The 19,758-nt window shown below is 37.2% G+C and overlaps 1 protein-coding gene across 2 annotated transcripts in view; it reads left to right on the plus strand.

Moving 5' to 3' along the window:
* LOC129351531 (protein FAM180A) overlaps positions 1-18,425 on the plus strand; it is a 30,764-nt gene extending 12,339 nt beyond the window's left edge. Inside the window, exons 3-5 of one of the 2 annotated variants that reach the window (XM_055020424.1) lie at positions 10,411-10,499; positions 16,636-16,733; positions 16,848-18,425. In XM_055020424.1, coding sequence (XP_054876399.1) covers positions 10,421-10,499; positions 16,636-16,733; positions 16,848-17,177 — 507 coding nt within the window. In that variant the 5' untranslated portion in view covers positions 10,411-10,420 and the 3' untranslated portion in view covers positions 17,178-18,425. Of the gene's footprint in view, positions 1-10,250; positions 10,500-16,635; positions 16,734-16,847 lie in introns of those variants that run through there. The other variant, XM_055020423.1, reaches the window with a different exon arrangement.
* Positions 18,426-19,758: the final 1,333 nt, after the last annotated feature.

The following is a 19,758-nucleotide window of genomic DNA, read 5'->3' on the forward strand; positions in this document are numbered from 1 at the left end:
GCACAGAATTTAGCATATCTTAGTTTTTGTTTTATCAGTTCGGTGTTAAGTTTATCAGCTAAAGTCTTTCCTACTGTGAGCTTCTCCAGAAATCAAATCTCTTCCTGTCATACGGAGTCTTACATCCTTCACAGAGATAACTTTATCAAGCTGGATCTCAAGAACGAATGGAAATAAATGTTCCAAAGACGTCTTTAATCCGCTCATGAAATCCAGGTGAAATAAAAAAAACCCTGAACATTTAACATTATCACCGTCGTTGACCGCAGCGGCTTTTTAATAATGTATGAATAAATAAGTTACTGCTTGATTTTTGAAGGTAATGCATTTTTTTCATCTGCTGCCAAAGGAAACTGCCAGGATTCAGAAGCTCTGTGTTCTTTACTCCATGGTGATAACACCTGCAGATTTAATAAATATTCTCCATGTGATTTATTTTATACACTGTGGTCCTGTTTTATCAGTACAAAGCAAAGCTCTGCCGGGTAACGCATGATTATGAGCCCAGCTTCCTGCTGCAGCCCAGAAGTCTGTCGGCTCGACGCCGCTGCAAGGGATGATGGGGGACGTTGTTTGTTTACTGTGTGTGAAGTGATCAATGGCAGCACCGGCATGCGAGAAAACCGTCAGGGTCAGTGTTCCTCTGAGCACCAGGGAGTATCAAGGAAGAAAAATAAAAACGACCCCGTTGGGTGGCCGCATTCTCTTTATTCACCAGATTCAACAATCACACATGCATGGATTCATGGAAATTCCTGCGCAGGCTTGCAAATCACTCGCCGGCGGCAAGAGTGTGCATGTAGATGAGCTCGTGCCTGGATGCTGGGGACAGGATAGTCATCGCCACCGGGTCCCAGGAACATAAACATGACGGGTCGACCAGGAGGAGGTGGGACGGCAGAGGACAAATGGTCACAAAGTCGCAGTGTGGCCAAAACGTCGTCATGAAACGCAGATTTAACCAAGAGAAGACTCAAAATCCTGACCAACACGGCTGCCCTCAAGGCCGGGTCAACATTTATTACTATGAGGCATTGTCTGTGTTTATCATTGGAAACTGACTCGGAAGGCTGCGGATGGAAGACTCACAATTCCGATGCCGAGAGGAGGGATTAAAGGATCAGAAATTGACAGAATATAAAAGAAAAGACGGCTAGGAGGGGGAGATAGAAACGTGTTCAGGGGGAAGGAGGAAGAAAGAAACTCAGACGCAGAATAAGTTATGAGCAGCCAAGATGGACTGGCTAGTGGTGAAGAGAAAATTTAGATTATGTGAAAAAAAAACATAAAATGGCACAGAAATAAAATCAACATTTTCCTTTTTGTCTTTTGTTACATTTTTTTTCCTGCCAAATACAAGGAGGGAGGAAAAATTAAACAAAGGGGGAAAAAATCCCATGAGTCACAGCGAATCATTAAAATTCTGTTTGGATAATCAGAAGTCAATTTCAGCTCTAAAACATGGAACATTTTTATTATTATTTTTCTGGAATATTACAGATATGACATGCTGGTTTGTTTGATATGCTAACTTACATGTTAAAATCACAGCTGTAAAGTGTTTTGATTTTATTTGCAAGAGTGCCAGACCCTGTACCTTTGCCTAATTAACCAGAAATAAGAAAATAAATGACAGTTACAGCTGGTAAAATTATATGAAACCACTTTAAAAGAAATTAATTAAATGAAAAATAAACCCAGGAGGAATTCCTCAACCTATTTCGTTTTTCTGCATGCTTTGTGACTCTGCTTTATTTTTCTAACCAACTCAATATGCAGATTAAATTTTTATCCATCAAGTTTAGCAGATGCAAACATGAACAACATAAAACGTCAGGAATGCCAACAAAATGAGGGTTTGTTTGCGTTTTTCTTCTTTGTTTACGGAAGAAATAATGGACGCTGCCATCTCTGACTCATTTTTAAAGTTCATCTCTCATAAACATACATATGCACACAAAGTGTGCATATGTATAAAGTGCCTGAGCTGCGGCACAAATCATCATTTTATCCTCACTAACTGAGGTTGAGGCTCTAATAGGGCAAGAAAGATGAAAAGTCGTGATAAAGTTTTTAGCTGTAGATCTGATACCAAACAAGAACCATCTTCAGACATTTTCCATCTGACAAACCCTCATTTTGTTGGCATTGCTGAAGTTTTATGTTGTTCATGTTTGTATTTCTGCGTGTTGTTTGCACAGTGATGAAGGGCTTAAGCTTTGAAATGCAAAACTGCAGAATTTAATTGTGTAATCCAGGCTTTGTAAGTGAGGGGGATATGACAGGATAACCAGCACCAGATCCGATCTAACAAGGCACTTTGCTCCGCGGTACACAGCTTTGAGGGGATTGAGGAGGGAAGAGGAAGTGTGAGATTCTAACAAGAGAGAGATTTGGATCTGACTGGCTTTGTGACTGTTCGACAGTCACAAAGATGCGTGCAGAAAGAAGAGAGGAAGGCAGGTTGGAGCTCAGCACCCTCCCTTCCTGCAGATGTTGTTTTTCAAATCAGATCCAAGAATCCAAACTTTAGCATATTCCGTGGCTGAAAAACCAAAGCTTAAATCCAGTCGCCATCTGAGAGATGACATTTTATGAGCAGATTGTGTTTTTATTCTTGGCAGTTCAAAACATGCCACATGTCTGAAACTGTAGTCCAATATGCTCAGTTAAAGAAATTTATCTGCTGCTGCAGTTTTATGACGTTGAAGTTGGGCTACCTGTAAAAAGTGAGGTTTTACAGATTCATTAGTTAAAAACAAAATCAAGTTAGTGGCAGACAGTCAGCCAAATACTTCTCATTAACATTAACAGTTATAGCCAGATACTAACATACACGTTAATGTTTTAATCAGTTTAAATATTCCTGACAAAAAGCTTTTAGGTGATTACTTTTTATGTGTTTGGTTGGAATAATTTGCTTTAATTGTAATGCGTTCCACTGGATTTGGTTTTGGTAAAGAGGCTTTATGTAAAAAAAAAAAAAAAAGAATATCAAGGGCTGCATGAAGGATAACATAATAAACATAAACCACTTCATTGTTTCAGAATGATTCAACAAATGAAGGAATTTGGAAACCATGTTTTTTGCCGATGACTCCATCCTCCACCATAATCATATTTAAAAATGAGCCGTTTTCTTGTTTCTGGTCATTCGTTATGCCTCCTTAGTGTCTTCCAAACACAAGTTGGAGAAGCCACCGCTCAATTAGTTCAGATTGAAGAGCTGCATAATCAGCAGAAGGCCACAGCCTGATCCAAGTCGGGACCATCTGGGGTCTTGGCTGGAGACACTTTGATGTGTTACACAGCTCTTTATTTTAGGGCCAAGAAGAAAAAAATCTGCCCCACCCTGCTAAGATCAGCTCACACACATCAGTGGATTTGCAAACTCTCAAATTACAAAACATTTCTCTTGCCAATGTGTACAGTAATTAATGTGGCAAAGGAGAAAAATGCATCCAAAGTCATGTGGTGAAAAAAAAACCAATAAACAATTTTTTTGGAAAGAATACTAGGAAACATGCTTTTCTGTCCAACCATCACAAACATAAGTATGGAAGAGGCACTGAAAAGGAAGAAAATAATTCCGACTTTTTAATTTTACTCTACAAATGCGTGTTAGGAAACTGTAGACAGGAAATAACAGAAGACTAATTCAGAAATTCTGAGATTAATCTGAGAAACTTCCTACCAAAATTCCAGAGCTTGATAAGTCAAAAAATTTACTTTGCCTTTAATACAAATTTTATTTGTATTTTTATGTATTTATTTATTACAAATTTCAGACTTTGAGGTCAGAAATGTCCCAAGTTTTTCTAGAAAAGTTCTTAAATTAATCTCAAAATTTAGATTTTATTATATTTTATTACAAATTTCAGACATTTGGATCTCAGAAACTAACACATTTTTTTCCTAAAATATTTCTGAGATTCTTGAAGTTTGAGCTTTCCTCTTCCTTTTTCTCTGCCTACAGTGGCAATTGTACAAATCTGACTTTAATCTCAGAATTGTTACTTTTCTCAGAATTCTGATTTGAATTTACTGATATCAAAAGTAAGAAATCTGAGATTAAAATCTGAATTATTTATTGTTTTCAGTTCCTTTGCTGTTCATTGCTTTGTTGACCACATTTCAGCTTCATCCATCTACTTTGGACAAAACAATCCAGATATTAACAGAATAAAACCTCTTGTTAGTTTTAAGTAAGCCAGCTCCATGCTAATTGGTTTCTTCAGTTTTGATTTTAAAATTAAAATTAATTAAAATTCATTCACTTCTTCAGAACCGCTCTGTGCCTGGACCCTTTAAAAGTCCACAACATGACAGTAATGTAAAAATAATTTCTAACATTGGCTGTTTTTCTTCCAACTTGCTCCTTGACCAGCTAATTGGAATTACCTTGGCTTAAATTCAACACCTCTGATAAAAAAAATAAGAGAAATGAATAGCATTCAGAAGTGCCAGAGCTTTTTTATTACCTTGTTGTATGTGTAAACTCTTGGCTCAGTCTGACGCCTCCAGCTGGCATTGTGACAGTTTCCCTCTGTGGAGTGCAGTAGCACTGAGACAGTTCAGATTAAGCCCACAGAACTAATTCTCATTCCTCATGAGGAGCAGATTACTGCAGCTGGAAGTAGTAAGTTAAATTCATCACCAGCTCAACGGAGGATGCTGCTTTATCCATTTCCCTCCCAACAAGATTAAACAGGAAACTTTTATTAGCCGCTTTTGAATGTTCAGGCATTCGCTGACAACAGCAGACACGAGAAGAGGCGTGACTTCAGGATCTCAAATCTTTGATATTTGGATTATATTAGAGGATTATCATAATGCTTTCTCATTATAAAAGTTAAACTATTGATATTTTTTTCTAAAACAGGAATGTTATAGTAAAAGTTTCTAGAGCTAATTATCTTACGGGTTTTACAAACTGATACATTTCAGTAGAAGCTTCGTCAGAGATGTTTACAAACATTTCAGTTGTGAACAGTTCAGTTGTATTTATGGTGATGGATTAGGACAACAGATTCATACTTTAACATTTTGAGCATATTGGAGACATGATGCTTTACTGTTATCTTTTGGATTGTCATCCTGTTTGAACACCCATATATAAACTAAACTCACATGCATAAGCATGATTGATAGCGCCAAGACCCTCCTCCTAGTTCTGATTGGTTATTTTGAGCGGTTTATTTTTGCAGTAGGACAACATGGAGGGGTAGAGCAAAGCTCGATTTATTAAAGCTGTACTGTGCGACTTCTTTAAACATTTTTTTTACAGATTATCTATTTGTCACTTTTAACAAATAAGTTAAAAAAAATGTTTAAAGAAGTTGCACAGTGCAGCTTTAAGATGCAACAACTTCTTACCCAAATCACTGTTGGGACGTTTCTTTATTTCACGCTCCAAATGCTTCAGTAACACATAAAATGAATGTGACTTTATTTCGGATTTTGCATGAATAAATAAGACAAAATTTACAGTATAAAGTGCAGCCTAATGAGACAGCATGGACCCGAAGTCGCTGTCTCCTCTGCAGTGCGTGGTATACGTCAGAAACAAAGCGGCGTTCGTTTTGGGTTGGCAGACACCCGACGCCCACCAGGGAGCAGAGACGCACACTCGGAGCTCTGACTGTGCCCCTATTCAGATTAGCCTTGATGAGGCTCTGTGCAGAGGAGTTAATGAACAATTGAGACTTTTCTTCTGCTTGAGGATGTGATGATCAACTGCTGTGACTGAAAACTCCCACTCAATATTACGCTGACTTGTTTGTTCATGTGGCTTCTGGCAGGTAGATGCAGATCCACCAGACACCTTTTTTTTACCCTCCATGGTTCTCAAACTCCCAAAAAACATTTCTTCATATCAAGAAATGTCTTTGCTGTTATGTTTAACTCTTTCCAGACACATAGTTAATCTCTACCACTGTGCAATTTAATCTCAGAATAAATTCAGCTGTACTGTGAAAGTTTAAGTGGTTTGATCCAAGAAACATCTCGAGGACTAAAGTTATACAGCTAAAATGGAAAGAAATGTACTAGAAGCTGTAAGTGATTGAGACTGAGGAGGAGATTCAGTTTCCAAAAACTGAAAGGCAGAGATACATGAGTGAGTTCAGACGAAATTATATTGTTGTTAGAGTGCAAGATTTTAGAGTGCTTTCTTATTTAATGAAAACATTTCAATTGCGACAAATTTTTTTTTCCAACATATCAAAAGTTTTGTGCTCATTCATAACAAAAATTAGAGGAAGACAAGACTTTGATCACTGATGAACTAGAGTTATTTGCGCAGAAATTTCAATCTCTGGATGAGTAAAACTTCCAGACGGTAAAAATGTTTAACGGTGTTAGAGGTCAGGGAGATAGTTTTGTAAAGGGAACATATTTTACGGATGTTGTCACATGAAAATTTGTGCTTCAATCTGAGTTTTTTTGTCGTCTTTTAAACGAATCATTCAGTAACTTACAACATGACTTTCACGTCAAAATGCTTCAACGTCATGAACCCCATTATTTCTGTAAATGTGCTGCATAATCAATTTTCCATTATTGCAGTTTTGTTCTTCATTTTTACACCGAAGAATAAAACTGCAGCTGCAGACTTTTTCCTGTGATTCGACTATCAAATCAAATCTCATGCAAGTCTGGATTCACGGTGGTCCTATAAGAATTTGCATGTCGGAGGCATTTCAGTAATTTAAAGCACAGAAGCAATTAAACTAAGGGATGTCTCAAGGGCTTCCACCTGGTTTGAACCCAAACAAACCCTCTGATCTCTGTTAAGTAGCTGCATTCATATTGCCAGACCTTATCTGAATAGAATTCAATTATTTTTGAATCCAAGCAGCAGCAACGCAGTCAGGCAGAACAATCAGTGCAGGATCTTGGACAAGTTGGGGTAGTTTTGGATCGCAGCGAATCGGTGACATAACACTGCCCCCTCACGGTCAGAGGGACATGAGAAAATGAAGCTTGTGTTGATGCAGTGTGCCTTTTTTGTTGTGGAAAAACACACATTGTTCTGCATAACTTTTCTTGTCTCTCATTCGTTGAATCAGGGCACCTTCAGGCAAACACACAGGGAATGAGCTGCAGGGAAGACTTTTTTTGCCCGTGCCACCTGCCTTCTCCTTATGTGTTGCTCATGTGAAGCAGAAGCAGACCAGAGCTCCAGCTTGCAACTCTGAGCTGCTCCTCTCCTCCAGATTTCACCTGATTGTATTTCTATTTTTGTAGAGTCCAAAAAAAGAAAACCCAAGGTGCATACTGGAAAATGAAACATGAAAAAAATCTTTAACTTTTACTAACATAAGATTTTGTAGATCTGCCCAATTCAATTTGTTTTAAGTACAAACACTTAAACACTCAAAAGTCAAAATTAATACTTTTGAAGACCTATTTGAAACTTTCTTTTTTCACTGTGTAACAATAAGAAACAGGGAAGTTTAAACATTTTAAAAAGCACAACTTTATGCATATAACATATTTGGAAAACCTACCAAAGCAAAGGAATCGCACCATTTCTGCTGCAATTAACAAGCATAATAACGAACAATTAGCTGGCATAATTCTGCCTGGACATTTGACCACTTTAATTAACATAACTTGGTAGAACTCATTTAAATTGGCCACTCTCTTAAGCTTACTTGCATTAATTAGGCATTAAGCTGGCCTAATTTCAATTTGAAAACAAGTTTTAAAATGTTTTTTTGGATAATTTTACTTTTTGTAAACCAAAATAGTGTCTGAGAATAAAATTATCACCTTTAGGTGAAAGAAAATTGGTTAGAATGACAAGAAAAAATCCACAATGTCTCACAATGAAGGAACTTTATTGTGAACATGGACTTCGACAGTGTCGACCAAGAAAGAAGTAAAAATCTTCACCGCCAAGCGTTGACCATCTAAATGTCTCCGGGAGAAAATGTTTATTTTAAGACATAGATGGGCATAATGAAAACAAGTAGAACAGCTAAAAATGGTGTCACCAATGGAACCAATCAATCAATGAAGTTTATTTGTAAAGCACAAAGTGTTTTTCATCATAAAAACTATCAAAACTTCACCAACTTGATGGTAAAGTTTTTTCACCTTTAAAATTATCAATACACATCAAATATGTTGGCAGATGTTTCATTAATTGGGATTCAAATCAACTTTAAACAGTTTAGTTTTCAGTCTTGATTTAAAGGAACTCTGTGTTTCAGCTAATCTGCAGCAGCGAAAAGCGGCAGTTGAAGACTGACTTTATAACTGTCTTTATGTGACTCTGAAGGTTCAGGTCGGAGTATGCTGTATGATAGAGTGCCTTCAAATTTTCTTACTTCATCTCCAATCAACAGAAAATTCCCTGAAAGATGTAAGTAACTGTCATCAACTTGAATTCTGTTAAACGTTTATAGATCAGTTCTTAGAAAAGTGATCAAGTATCCAGCAAGATTCCAGGATTTTCTTTATAAACACTGTGTGGACTCTGTAACTTTCTGGAGCGCTTTTAAACAAATTGCATATTCACATAGCACTTTCTAAAATACAGTCATATTCTATAAATTAGAACTTGCATCCCAATTAGTTTTGTCAGCTTCAAAGTACAATACTTTAGCAGGTAGGTTTTATTTGGTCTGATTTTCTATTCTAATTTTTCACTTGCTGTAAATGGAAAATTATCAAATTAATCTACAAAATATCTTCCACGTTGTTATAAAGTTCTTGTGATAACTATTAACTAGGTTTGTATATTTATCTCTGTCTTTAAACCTCATTTTCTGACCTTTGTTCCTCACTTTTACATTTTTATGTTCTTAAACTAATCAGTAATTCCTTCCTTGTTTCATTTTAAAAGGCTGCAACCTTGAAATATCAGCTAGGAGAGCTGAATTCAACCTGCAGAAGAAAATTGAGTATTTATTGCACATATTCAGTAACAAAGAACACAAGAGGCTGTGGAGGAGAAAGCAGAGTCTTTACAGCCTTTGATCGAGATGCTTTAAATGGTCCTCATTGTTTCTTCAGTCTGTCTGGATATTTTTGTCTCATAATAAATTTACAGAAAGATGGTTGCAGCTTGGAGAAAAATATTTAGGTAAACTGAGAATATAAGAAAGTTTTCAGGAGATTCAGAGGAAACTAACAAGTTAGAATTTTAAGTTTTCAGCTCAACTAATAAAAAAACTAACAAACTCTTTATGTAAAAAAAAAAGTAATGACACTGCAAGAAAAAAACATTTTATCAAGTTTTTTCTTTTTTTGTCAAGTTCCTGGTGCAAATGTCTTAGTGCGCTTGAAATAAGTCAAAACTAACTTGCAAGTAACTTTTCAGGTTAAGTCAATAATTCATTATTCTTTTCCATATTGAAAGTGAAAAATCTGCAAGTGGAACTAAATATGAGAAATTATTGATTTAAAACAAACTTCAGTGCTGCTAAAAAGTTACTTATAAATTAGTTTTTTCCATATTTCAAGTAAATTAAGATATTTGCTCTGGAAACAAGATCAAAATTATCTGGTAAGATTTTGCAGCCCCCATGTTGAATAAAGGAATTAAACTAACTAAACCACAGATGGAACTTATTTTTTAATAAAAGCTGTGTTTATTGTTTCATAAGGGTCTGTGCAAATTGTGACATTTTTGTGTAAACCTTTTCCATTCTGCAATATTTGATCCAAAATTGTCTCAGTTCTGCCCTCTTCAGGTCGAATGGTTGAACGATTGACGTGTAAAATACTTTATGGTCTATTGGACTTGACAAAGTGTTTTACAAGTGCAGGCAATTTATCACTTTATTTTTCATAGCATTTTATATCCTTATGAGAACCTACAGATTCAGGTTTTGATAGAAAATAAGTAATTTTGTGACATTAATAAAAAAAAAAAAGATATGAGCAATCTATGATTCAGTTGGGAAAGTCAGTAATATGTCATTTCTGTTGGTTTATTTTAAGTTAATCCAACATGATCGGCTTTTTCTGCCTCATAACGGTTTGTGTTCCCACGTGAAGACTGTTCTGATTTCTTACTGTTATTATTATGACCAGTCTGGCAGCATTCAGCTTCATCACTCATGCGATGAAGCATTCACTTGTATCAATTGAAAAGAGAGAAAGAAAGAAAAGTCACCCAGTGAGTGCAGACCGCCTTCCAGTGGCTGAGAGAGAAGTTCAGCCAGGAGGGCAAAAGCTCTCCCAAAAACTGATGATTTCCAGATGGGAACCAGACTGTCTGGCCTTAACGGGGAACACAAACACTCACCACACACGCTCAAAATCAAGGAGGGAGTGTGAGATTTGACAGAGGGAGGAGGAAATATAAAATCCTGCACAATAGAATTGCAGGAGTTATTTTTGTCATGATTGCAGTGAGTTTGACAAGCAAAGTGTGTGTGTTGCTTTGTGTTTGAGGATCATCAGCATGGCGTGGAGGTGGTGGGCTCTTCTCGCCGTCGTTTACCTGTCCAACCTGCAAGCGGCCGCTCGGCACCAGAGGAAAGGTAGGACCACGCTCCTTAGAAAGAAAAAAAATACACATAAATCCTACTGTTTTAAAATATTTCACCGCTGGTATTGAGAAATATTAGCTTTGAAAATTAATTTCTCATGCAGAACTGGAGTCGTTTTCAAAAGCTACAAACCTATAAAAAAATAGAAATAAGCCATAAATAATGATAACTTGGTCTCAGATATGCTGCTGTGAAAAAATGTGTTTATCTTCTGGAGTAATTAGGAACACTTGAGACGCAGCTCTCGGTTTCCAAAGAAAAATGACTGGCTTGTTGTTACTGGATACAGACGCTCAGGAAATTCCTGTCCGAATACGCACATCGCTCAAAGTCTTTCGACAACACTGCTGATAAAATATCAGAATATTTACTGCAATTTTTAATATTTTTCATCTTTTTTTCTTGATAGATAAAATTTTCTACAACTTATTTTCAGAAAAAAGCTTCTCCAGTTTTACACAAAATATAGATGTTTAAATGACTATGCTGACTTGTAATTTTCTGTTTTTCTTCATACAAAAGTGCAAATAATAATCTGTAGTTTGATTGTTGTGTTTCCACAGTTATCGCCTGATTTTACTCTGATTTTGAGCTTGGTTTATTCACAACTAAAACAAATTTAGTGAATATTTTTACAAACTTTTTCTCCTCCTGTCGGTTGAAAACATTCACTTTGGAAAAAATTTATTAATTAGATTTATTTATTCACTTTTATGTTCAAATAAAGCGAATATTTCTTTTCATAAATAAAAGCAAATTTACTCTTTAGTTCCTTTCAGCTAAGCTGTGTAATGTTGTGTAATGTACACACGACAGATCAGATTCTCTATTTATTCTGGTCACTCCTTAATTTGACTTTAATTTTATCTTTATCAACATAATGTGCATACTTTTTAAGATATTTTTATATTCAGAGGAGTGTATTTTGTGCTGGTGCAACAAGTGAATTTCTCCTGTTTGGGATTAATAAAACACTTCTCTGTTTTTTTGCATGCTGCTAGTTGATGCATTTAAAGTCTGAAATCTTCATGCTCTTAGCTTGAACTTTCCCCTGTGACCCACTGATTCTAATCTCTGGCTGTTTGAATCCTAAATAATGTACTATACATATGTAAATATGTATTTATGTCATGGAAAGTCACCGTTGTGTCGTCGTGCTTCTCATTTATTGTCAGCATTTTATTCTGCATTTCTGCTCCTGTTTTAAATCACAAAACTGTCAAATTTCAAGCAGTTCTGTTGTGTAGCATCAGAAACATCGATGAGTCTTTCCCAAGTTTTGACAAAATGAACTTGAAACCAAACGTCTGTTGTTGCTCTGAGCTACCGACAGAAAATGCCTATAACAAAGAAGCAAAGTGGTTGCACATATTTGTTCTCAATCATCCCTCATTGTTGGTTCTCCCTGTAATTCAGCGTGACTTTATTGCAGCCCACTCTCTTACAGATTGGACTCGCACTGGGAGTATTGATGCTGCAGCCGGTGTTTGCTCTCAAAACGCTTGAATTTGTATCCGAGTCACAAGAATGTCACCACTTGACTGGATTTTAACACTCATCTGGAGGTGAATTGAAATGCAGAAGATGAGCTGCTGCTGTGAGAATTTCTTTTCACCTTTCTCTCATGCATCCAGAGAAATCTGGACTTCTTTTATTCTTTTTAATCCATTCGTTTGTTTGTTTTTTTTCTTTTGTCTTGTCAAAGGAAAAAGAAAACATCCCAGTAGCCAGGAGCTCTGTTTAGCCCGGCTAATTAATGCATCATTTGTTGTTCTCTCATCTCCTTGCAAGCAGTTAGCAGGAGATTACGAGCTCCCTGCCTCCACATGATGACATGCAGGGGAAGTCTGCACATACAAACATCGATTGTGTGGTGAACTGGAGAACAGAAGGAAACCAAAACAAAAGCATCAGAAACAAGAAGGGAGCTGAGTCAATGTGATCAGACATCTGGCATGAAATTTATTCAGATAAATAGCAAGGACATAAATGTGTCTGTTTTCTGAATTAGGATGACAAAGGTTTTATATTTTTGTTTTTATAGAGCAGGAAAATATCTTGTTACAAGTGAAATAATTAAAAATAATAAACTTTTTCATGCATATTACAGAATTATTGACTTAAAACAAGTTTCTTCTGAGTTAATTTGGCCTTTATGTCAAATCTCATAAGATATTTGCTCTAAAAACTACCAAAATGTTTTTTTTCAATGCAGGACTAACAATTATGTGCACACACATCTAATTGACCAGAGGAAATTGGAGTACCCAGAGAAACCCACCCATGCACAGGGAAAACATGCAAACTCCAGGCAGAAAGACCAGAAGAGTACTGCTGCTAAATATCGTTATGTTATTTTTCTTTACAATTTAATATGATTTTGTTGTATAAAATAGAAATAAAAAAAAAATACAACTCACTCCAGTCTTTCTGAGATCTTATTCCTGCAGTGGGTTGTGGATAAGCAGTAATCTTTAACCTCCCAGTTTGTTACTCTGGGCAGCAACCAATAACATTTTAGTTTGCATCATAAAAAAATGTATGTTTACTCTGCTGCTGATGTAAAGAGCAGCTGTGTTAGCTGGTATGGCTTCTCTATATGTGCTGCAATCACACTGAGAAGGTTTGTGCTGATCAATATGTTATATTTATGGCTAAATCCTCAGAAATATTTAGGTTCTGAATTTCATTGCATTTGAGTTTAGTGATGCGAGTTATTCCTGTGTTTTTATTTACTTTTTCAAGGTTGTTTTTTTCTTGTTATTGTTTATGGTTGTTTTTCTTCTCTGCCTTCTTCAGCTAATTAAACTCACCTGGTCCTTGTCTCAGTAATCCTCCCTCTATAAATCCCAAAGCTCTGATCTTTCTAGTTTTCCATTAAAATAGATTTTTGTAGTTTATTTTATGTGTATGTGAGGCTAGACCACTTCAACTGATGCTGCAATGTGTTGTTTAAAAATTAAATCTGTTTTGTTATATGAATTATGTCCCCAGTTTAACAACTTTCCAAAAAGTCCAAATTCTGCATCATGATCCTTCACATGTCTTCAAGAATGTGAAATTTGTTTCTGGCAGTTACAGAGGGAGCATCAACCTTTGTTCATTTTTTATTTCTTTTGTTTTTCTAAAGTATCCTAAGATTTTTCTGTGTTGTTTCTGTGAAGCAACACTGGCAGAGTGTAAAAATAAGCAGCGATTCCATGAGCAGAAAAGCTCATAAAGCTGGAGTTTTTATTCTACATTCATCCACCAGTTTAGGTAGACACTGTATGGGATTACATTCATACCAAAATGTTTGTATTTAATGATGAACTTGGTGACTGTAGCACATGTTTTCCCTGGTTGTGCCAAGATTGAGACAAAAAAACAACTTTATTTAATAATATGAAACCTTTAAGTGCAAGACATTATAATGGATAACAGGGCACTGTTGCTTCATTAGGTGGCAGGATGTTGGTGTAATGCTCCACAGATGACCTTTTGACCTCTGGCTGCTGCTGGTTCTCATCTGCTTTCTGTTCTCTGTGTTTAGAAGATGTGGAGGTTCAAAGGCAGATCTGGAGAGGCTTTTTGTCTTCATTTAAAAGAATCATGGAGAGTCCGTCCTGATGCATTGGCTGCTACACAACTGGATGATGCACGACTTCCAGAGCTTTAATATTTGTTTTCTGTCTGTGTCTGCGGGGATGCGTGCTGAGCTTTGAAGGTCAGAAAGTTTCAATACCAGAGCTGCTGCCTTGTTCTGCATTTCAAGTCATTCCCTAGATTGGTGGTTATTACCTTTTAGATCTGGGTTATGGGGTTAGTACAGTTTGTCTTTCAGTTAAGATAAAGTTATGAATAAGAGCTTAAAGATATATTTACCATTAGGCATAATTAGGTGCAGTGGTGACCCAGAAAAATCCAGAGAATAAGAAACTTATTATATATATTTTTTGATTTAAAAAAAAAAATTATTATTATTATTTTAGTGATGTATTCAGCTGGGTTTCCCCTAAAAAATTTGCTAAGCCTGGTGCTCGGAGTGCTAGTTATGCATTATTGGAAGACTGGAAGATTTATGCCTAAACACCATCTGTAAAATCTTAAAAAAGGCAATAATTCAAAAGAAACTTAGCAATGCCAAGCCTGGTGGCCCACAGACTTATAATACACTGATGGAAATAATGATTGATTATCAGGTATTGCGTAGAAGCTTTGTTTTTGTGACACTGATGGAAACAGTTTTGGTTTTTCATCATCTTCTTGTTCGAACAGTTGTAGCAAATATGTGAATAAAGTGTTTGGATTCTAAAATAGTTTAATAGTATTTTAATACATGTTTTTGCACCTTTATAGCTGAAGTTTTGGAGAATTGGGCTACAAACACATCTAATCTCATATAAAACAAGAAAATACATAAGTTGCATATTGGCCGACTCATAATTTATAGTATTTTACAAATGGACTCTACCTGAGTGGTTCAAACATCCTGCTTATGGTTTTGCTGAGAGCTTTCAGATAAACTGGATTACACATAATGGGCCATGATTTGGACAATTATCATGACCCTGGCACACAGGGAGACAGATGTTCTGCACATCCTGCATGTTTTAGCTGTTAAAGCAAAGCCGAAGCACCGATTGGAACTGAACCAGGCTGAAGACGGGTCCGCTTGGTGCACTACACGAGGATTTGGCTGACCTCATAACTGTAAACTGGAGCTAACCGTGTCTGTCTGGCACAACCGCAGAGCTAACACGGCGGATTTATGAGCCAATGAGGTGTTGTAAAAGAGCTGGGTCCAAATTCAGATGAGACCCTGTGCTTTTTATTGTGCCTCATTAATATATCAGGTTTTTAAAAAAACAAATATGCAGAGTGAGAGACCGGAGAAAACCAGAAAACATGATTCAGTGGATTATAATGGCAGAATATCCAGAAAATGCAGACAATTTTCCTGCATTTTGATTGGTTAGAAAGCAACAGAAGATTTGAAAGTATTTTTCTCATTTGCAGAAATGAGACTCATCACCAGAAAACTGCACTGAAAATGTGAAAATGTCACAATAAACTGAATATTGTTGTCTTGACGTTGTGAGACCCTAGACGCCACTCATCATTGTTTTTTCTGTAAAAAAAACTCTTTTTATCAATATTATATCCCATTCAGCTTTTTTATCAACAACACTAAAACATCCATTTTTCAGGATGGTAATCGACATGTTTGAAGTCCTTGGCTAACATTAACTTGTTTAGTTTTATTTTGATATGACTCTTTGATACTTGGGTGTGAATCTAGTTAACTCTGCGGATGTGGTGCTTTCACAGCAAGTTGTGTTGTTCCACGTTGCTTTGAGCATCATTCAGTTGATGCATTATGTGTGTTTGGACATAATCTGCAGTTTTCCTCTTTGCATTATCTGTCTTCTTGCTAACTGCTGCCCTGAAGTGGCTTGTTTCACCACCATTCACAACTTTCTGTTCCTGTTTTGGTCACTAAGAGCTTCCTTTGATTAGGCTTTATATACTTCCACAGTTAAAGTGATTCTTGCGTGAAGCCACTTCATATGCCAATAGTGTCATTATGTTACTTTGCTATTGGGATGCCCACTGAAGCTTGCCTTTTAGTCATAAATTAAAGCAGAAATTGCAGCCCTAGGCGAAAGGTCCGAAGAAAATCATCAGTTTAAAGGTTACATCAATGAAATGCAACAAAAAGACATTTAATCCATGTTGAATATTGTGCATATTTACTCTGCTCTGCTCTGTGTTCTACAAATATGTCCAACATTTGGACTGGAAATGGCAGATTTGAACCCATTTCTGATTGCTTCTGCAACAAATGAGGCAGCAGGTGTTTAATTCCACCCACATCCGATTATTGGATCCAAAGCAGATATTATTTTTTCTGGAAGCACCAACTATAGTGCCAAGTCATACAGCAGCATCCACATATCGGGTCGAAGACCAATTACCCTCCTCTCAGCTGGAGCCAGAGCCTCTGCCACCCGCTCCATATTTAAACTGTAATGAATCTGTGTTTACTCGACCTACGGCCCACCCATGCCCTCGCCTCGTTAAGTAATGTGCTGCTAAATTTCTTAAACACAGCCCAGCTTGTCTAATTGAATTTCCTGTCGTCCAGCTCTGTATCCGTCTGCGTACTTGATAAAGCGTGGGGCGTACTCCCTGATCAATCCCACCTTCCTGCACTCAGAGGACGACGCTGAGCTGCTGTTTGAGGTCAGTTTGGATCTTCAGATCAGCCTTTTGTTGCTGTGTGGAAGAAATCGGTTGAAACTTTGGACATGCATGGCTGTTCGAGCACTTCCTGAATTTTTGTTCCTTTCTTTGCAGATTCTTCTTGCCGGAATGCAGATCCAAGGTGAAGAGCGCCCCCTGCTGATCCCAGATGAGGAGCTGGCCTCCCTGAGCAGCGTGAAAACACTAGAAGTTATCTGCGAGGATGTGCTGCCGAAGAAGCTTTCCGATATCCGCCGCCTTACGGCGGAGCTGGCCCAGCGGCGGCGACCGCTCGACTGGCAGGACTTTGAGAGAACAGTGCTGACTTTAGTCTACAGCTCACAGACACTCCGCCAGATCAGCAACCAGCACCAGAAGGAGCTGTGGATGGAGACGCTGGTGCAACTGGTGCGTGCGGTTCAACGAGACCTCACACCGTCCTGAGAAAAACTGAGCTTCCGTCTCGATACTTTATGGTTCTGTTAGGTTAAGACAGCAGCTTGTTAGGGACAATATAGATAGAAAAAGATGAAATACATTCCTGCCAAAAATTTTTGAAATGTTGAGATTAATCTCAGAAATGTTCAAGAAGAAACTAGGACATTTCTAAAAGACTAAAGTTGAAAATTTTAACTTTAATGGCTGCAGTAGTTTGACCCTTGCCCTGCCTGTTTGATGTCTTCAAATAACTTTCAACGTTTTTCTCTGTCTAGAAAGGATTTCTCAGCTCATTTAAACGACTTCCAAAAGCTATTTTACATAAAAAGCGAATAGATTCTCAGCGCATCCATATCCTTGATTGCTCATTTAAAGAAATGTCTGAATGTTTGCTTCAAAGGGCTCAATTTTTCCCCACTTAATGCCGAGAAAGGGATTTCTTCTAATAAGGTATTTGTTGATTACTTATTTCAGAGTTGGTGGAGGATAGTTATGGGTCTTTTGAGTGGTTTTCTCTCCTTCATGGAATTAGTTTTGCTTTCACTTTTATTTGTTTTATGCTTATACAACAATTTTCAGGTTTCATTTTTATTTTAGACCTAGTAAAAAAATGGAAAAGAATAAAGAACAAGATATTCAGGCTCTTTCTGGTTATAACTTGAAACTGTAATAACATTGGTGCTTATTGTGCAGCATTTAGTGTGAAAACAACAAAATAACACAACAATAAAGGATTTATTGTCCATTTTGTTTCTGATGCAGATTTAGAAAAACAAAATTATTATTATTATTATCCATATTTAGTGAAGAGTGTAACTCCGAGTCATTTATCCACTTTGTGGATAAGAAGCTGAAATGTTTCAGGAACAGAACCAGGATGATTCTGCGCTAATGTTCGTGTTAAGTGAGCGCCACCAAGTGGCTGCATGCGGAAGTGCTGTTTTCTAACACAGCTGATGTTTTTACACTGTGGTCATTTCTGTTTTATACCCACTGGAGAAATTAAACCAAAATTACAGCAATCAATCTTAGCATTTACTATTTATCAAAATATGTGCTGCGAAATGCAGAGGCAAGTTAAAATTTGACATGTTGCTTGATGAAATTTATGAATTTTCAGACAAATGAGAACAATCTTTTTTATATATGCTCTGTCTTTTTATTGATACAGAATAAAACAGAAATTTCAATTCATTGTTAATTCAGTGGTTCATTTTGTTAAATTAATATTTCTTCTGACTATTCTTGCAGAAAACAAATTGCAGATTTATGGACATTTACCTAATTTCTGATTAATATTGTGTAATGTTATGAAAACGTTCAGAAAATAAAACAATGCTTTTGCTTTTCTCTACATTGTATGTATGGAAATTCTATCTACATGTGCAACAGTAAATAGAGAATGCAAACAAATCAAAATAAATTCACTAGATGGCAGCATTTCCCATCATGCAATGTCTATTTTTGAAGGATAATGACTATTTTAACATTATTTATTTATACAAATGTAGAGAAGACTGATGCAGTGGACAAACAGAACCATTTGTTTTGGCATTTCTAACTGGTTTGGATTTGAGCCGAGTTCATGAGACCTGAGGCTCGTCAGAACTGGATTCTCTGATCACCTCCAACTCACGGTTGTTTTAACTCAAGCTTATCGGCTGCATATGTTTTCCCCCCACAGCTGTCAGGCATATTTCTCATGCTTCCAAATCTTCCTCCGCTGCCAGGGAGAGACGAGGCATCACGACATGTCTCCGTTTTTATGGTGGATGGTGGAGCGTATGGAAGAGAGAGGTGGAGGAAGCCAAAAATAATTCCTGATCTGAGCTGCAGTGAGAGCATTGACACAATATCTTCTTTTATTTTTATTTTTTTTTTTACAAAAACATACCCTGGCCTTTGACTTATTTGTAAAATACTGTCAGTGTGGGAATAAAGCCCCAGAGTGAGCATCCAGATGTAGAGCTGCATGTAGGGAAATGATTTATGACATGTAACCACAAACAGTGTGAGGTCATTAACATCTGCCCCTAGGCCACTACTTTACCCCTCCTTCACTAACGCCACACTTCATCATCTGGACTTAAGCTGCATGATAGCACAGCTTCTGATGCACTTAACTTCTGATGATGATTTGCGGTCATCATCCGCCACCGCAAATTGAGAAATGGGTGCAGGTCGTCGTTGCAGGCCTGTTATTCATACACGGCTAATGTGGCGTGTATGATAGTGGCGGCGGCTTGCAGAGAGGTGGTGCTGGAGGGCGAAGGGTTGGACGGATGAACAGAGATAGATGGTTGGGCAGAGGTGGGACGCATTAGTCAGGCAGTGGGATACCTCTCTGAGAGAAGGAGCCAATTACACAGCCTGAGTGAGAGCAGACGGCCTCACTGCTTCCAGGAATCAACACAGAAACATCAAAACAGCTGGAGAGGAGCAGACAAAGCTGCTAGGGAGGTAGAGAACCCATGTATTTCCTTCAAGGTCCAATTTTAACATGTTGCAACCACAATTTTCAGTGTTTTATTCATGTTATATTTGAAATGGATGTCCCCTAACCTTTTCGTTCAGTGTTCGCCCAAAC

This window comes from Poeciliopsis prolifica, unplaced genomic scaffold, assembly GCF_027474105.1.
Source record: "Poeciliopsis prolifica strain line A6 unplaced genomic scaffold, Auburn_PproV2 SCAFFOLD067, whole genome shotgun sequence".
NCBI classification, from domain to species: Eukaryota; Metazoa; Chordata; class Actinopteri; order Cyprinodontiformes; family Poeciliidae; genus Poeciliopsis; species Poeciliopsis prolifica.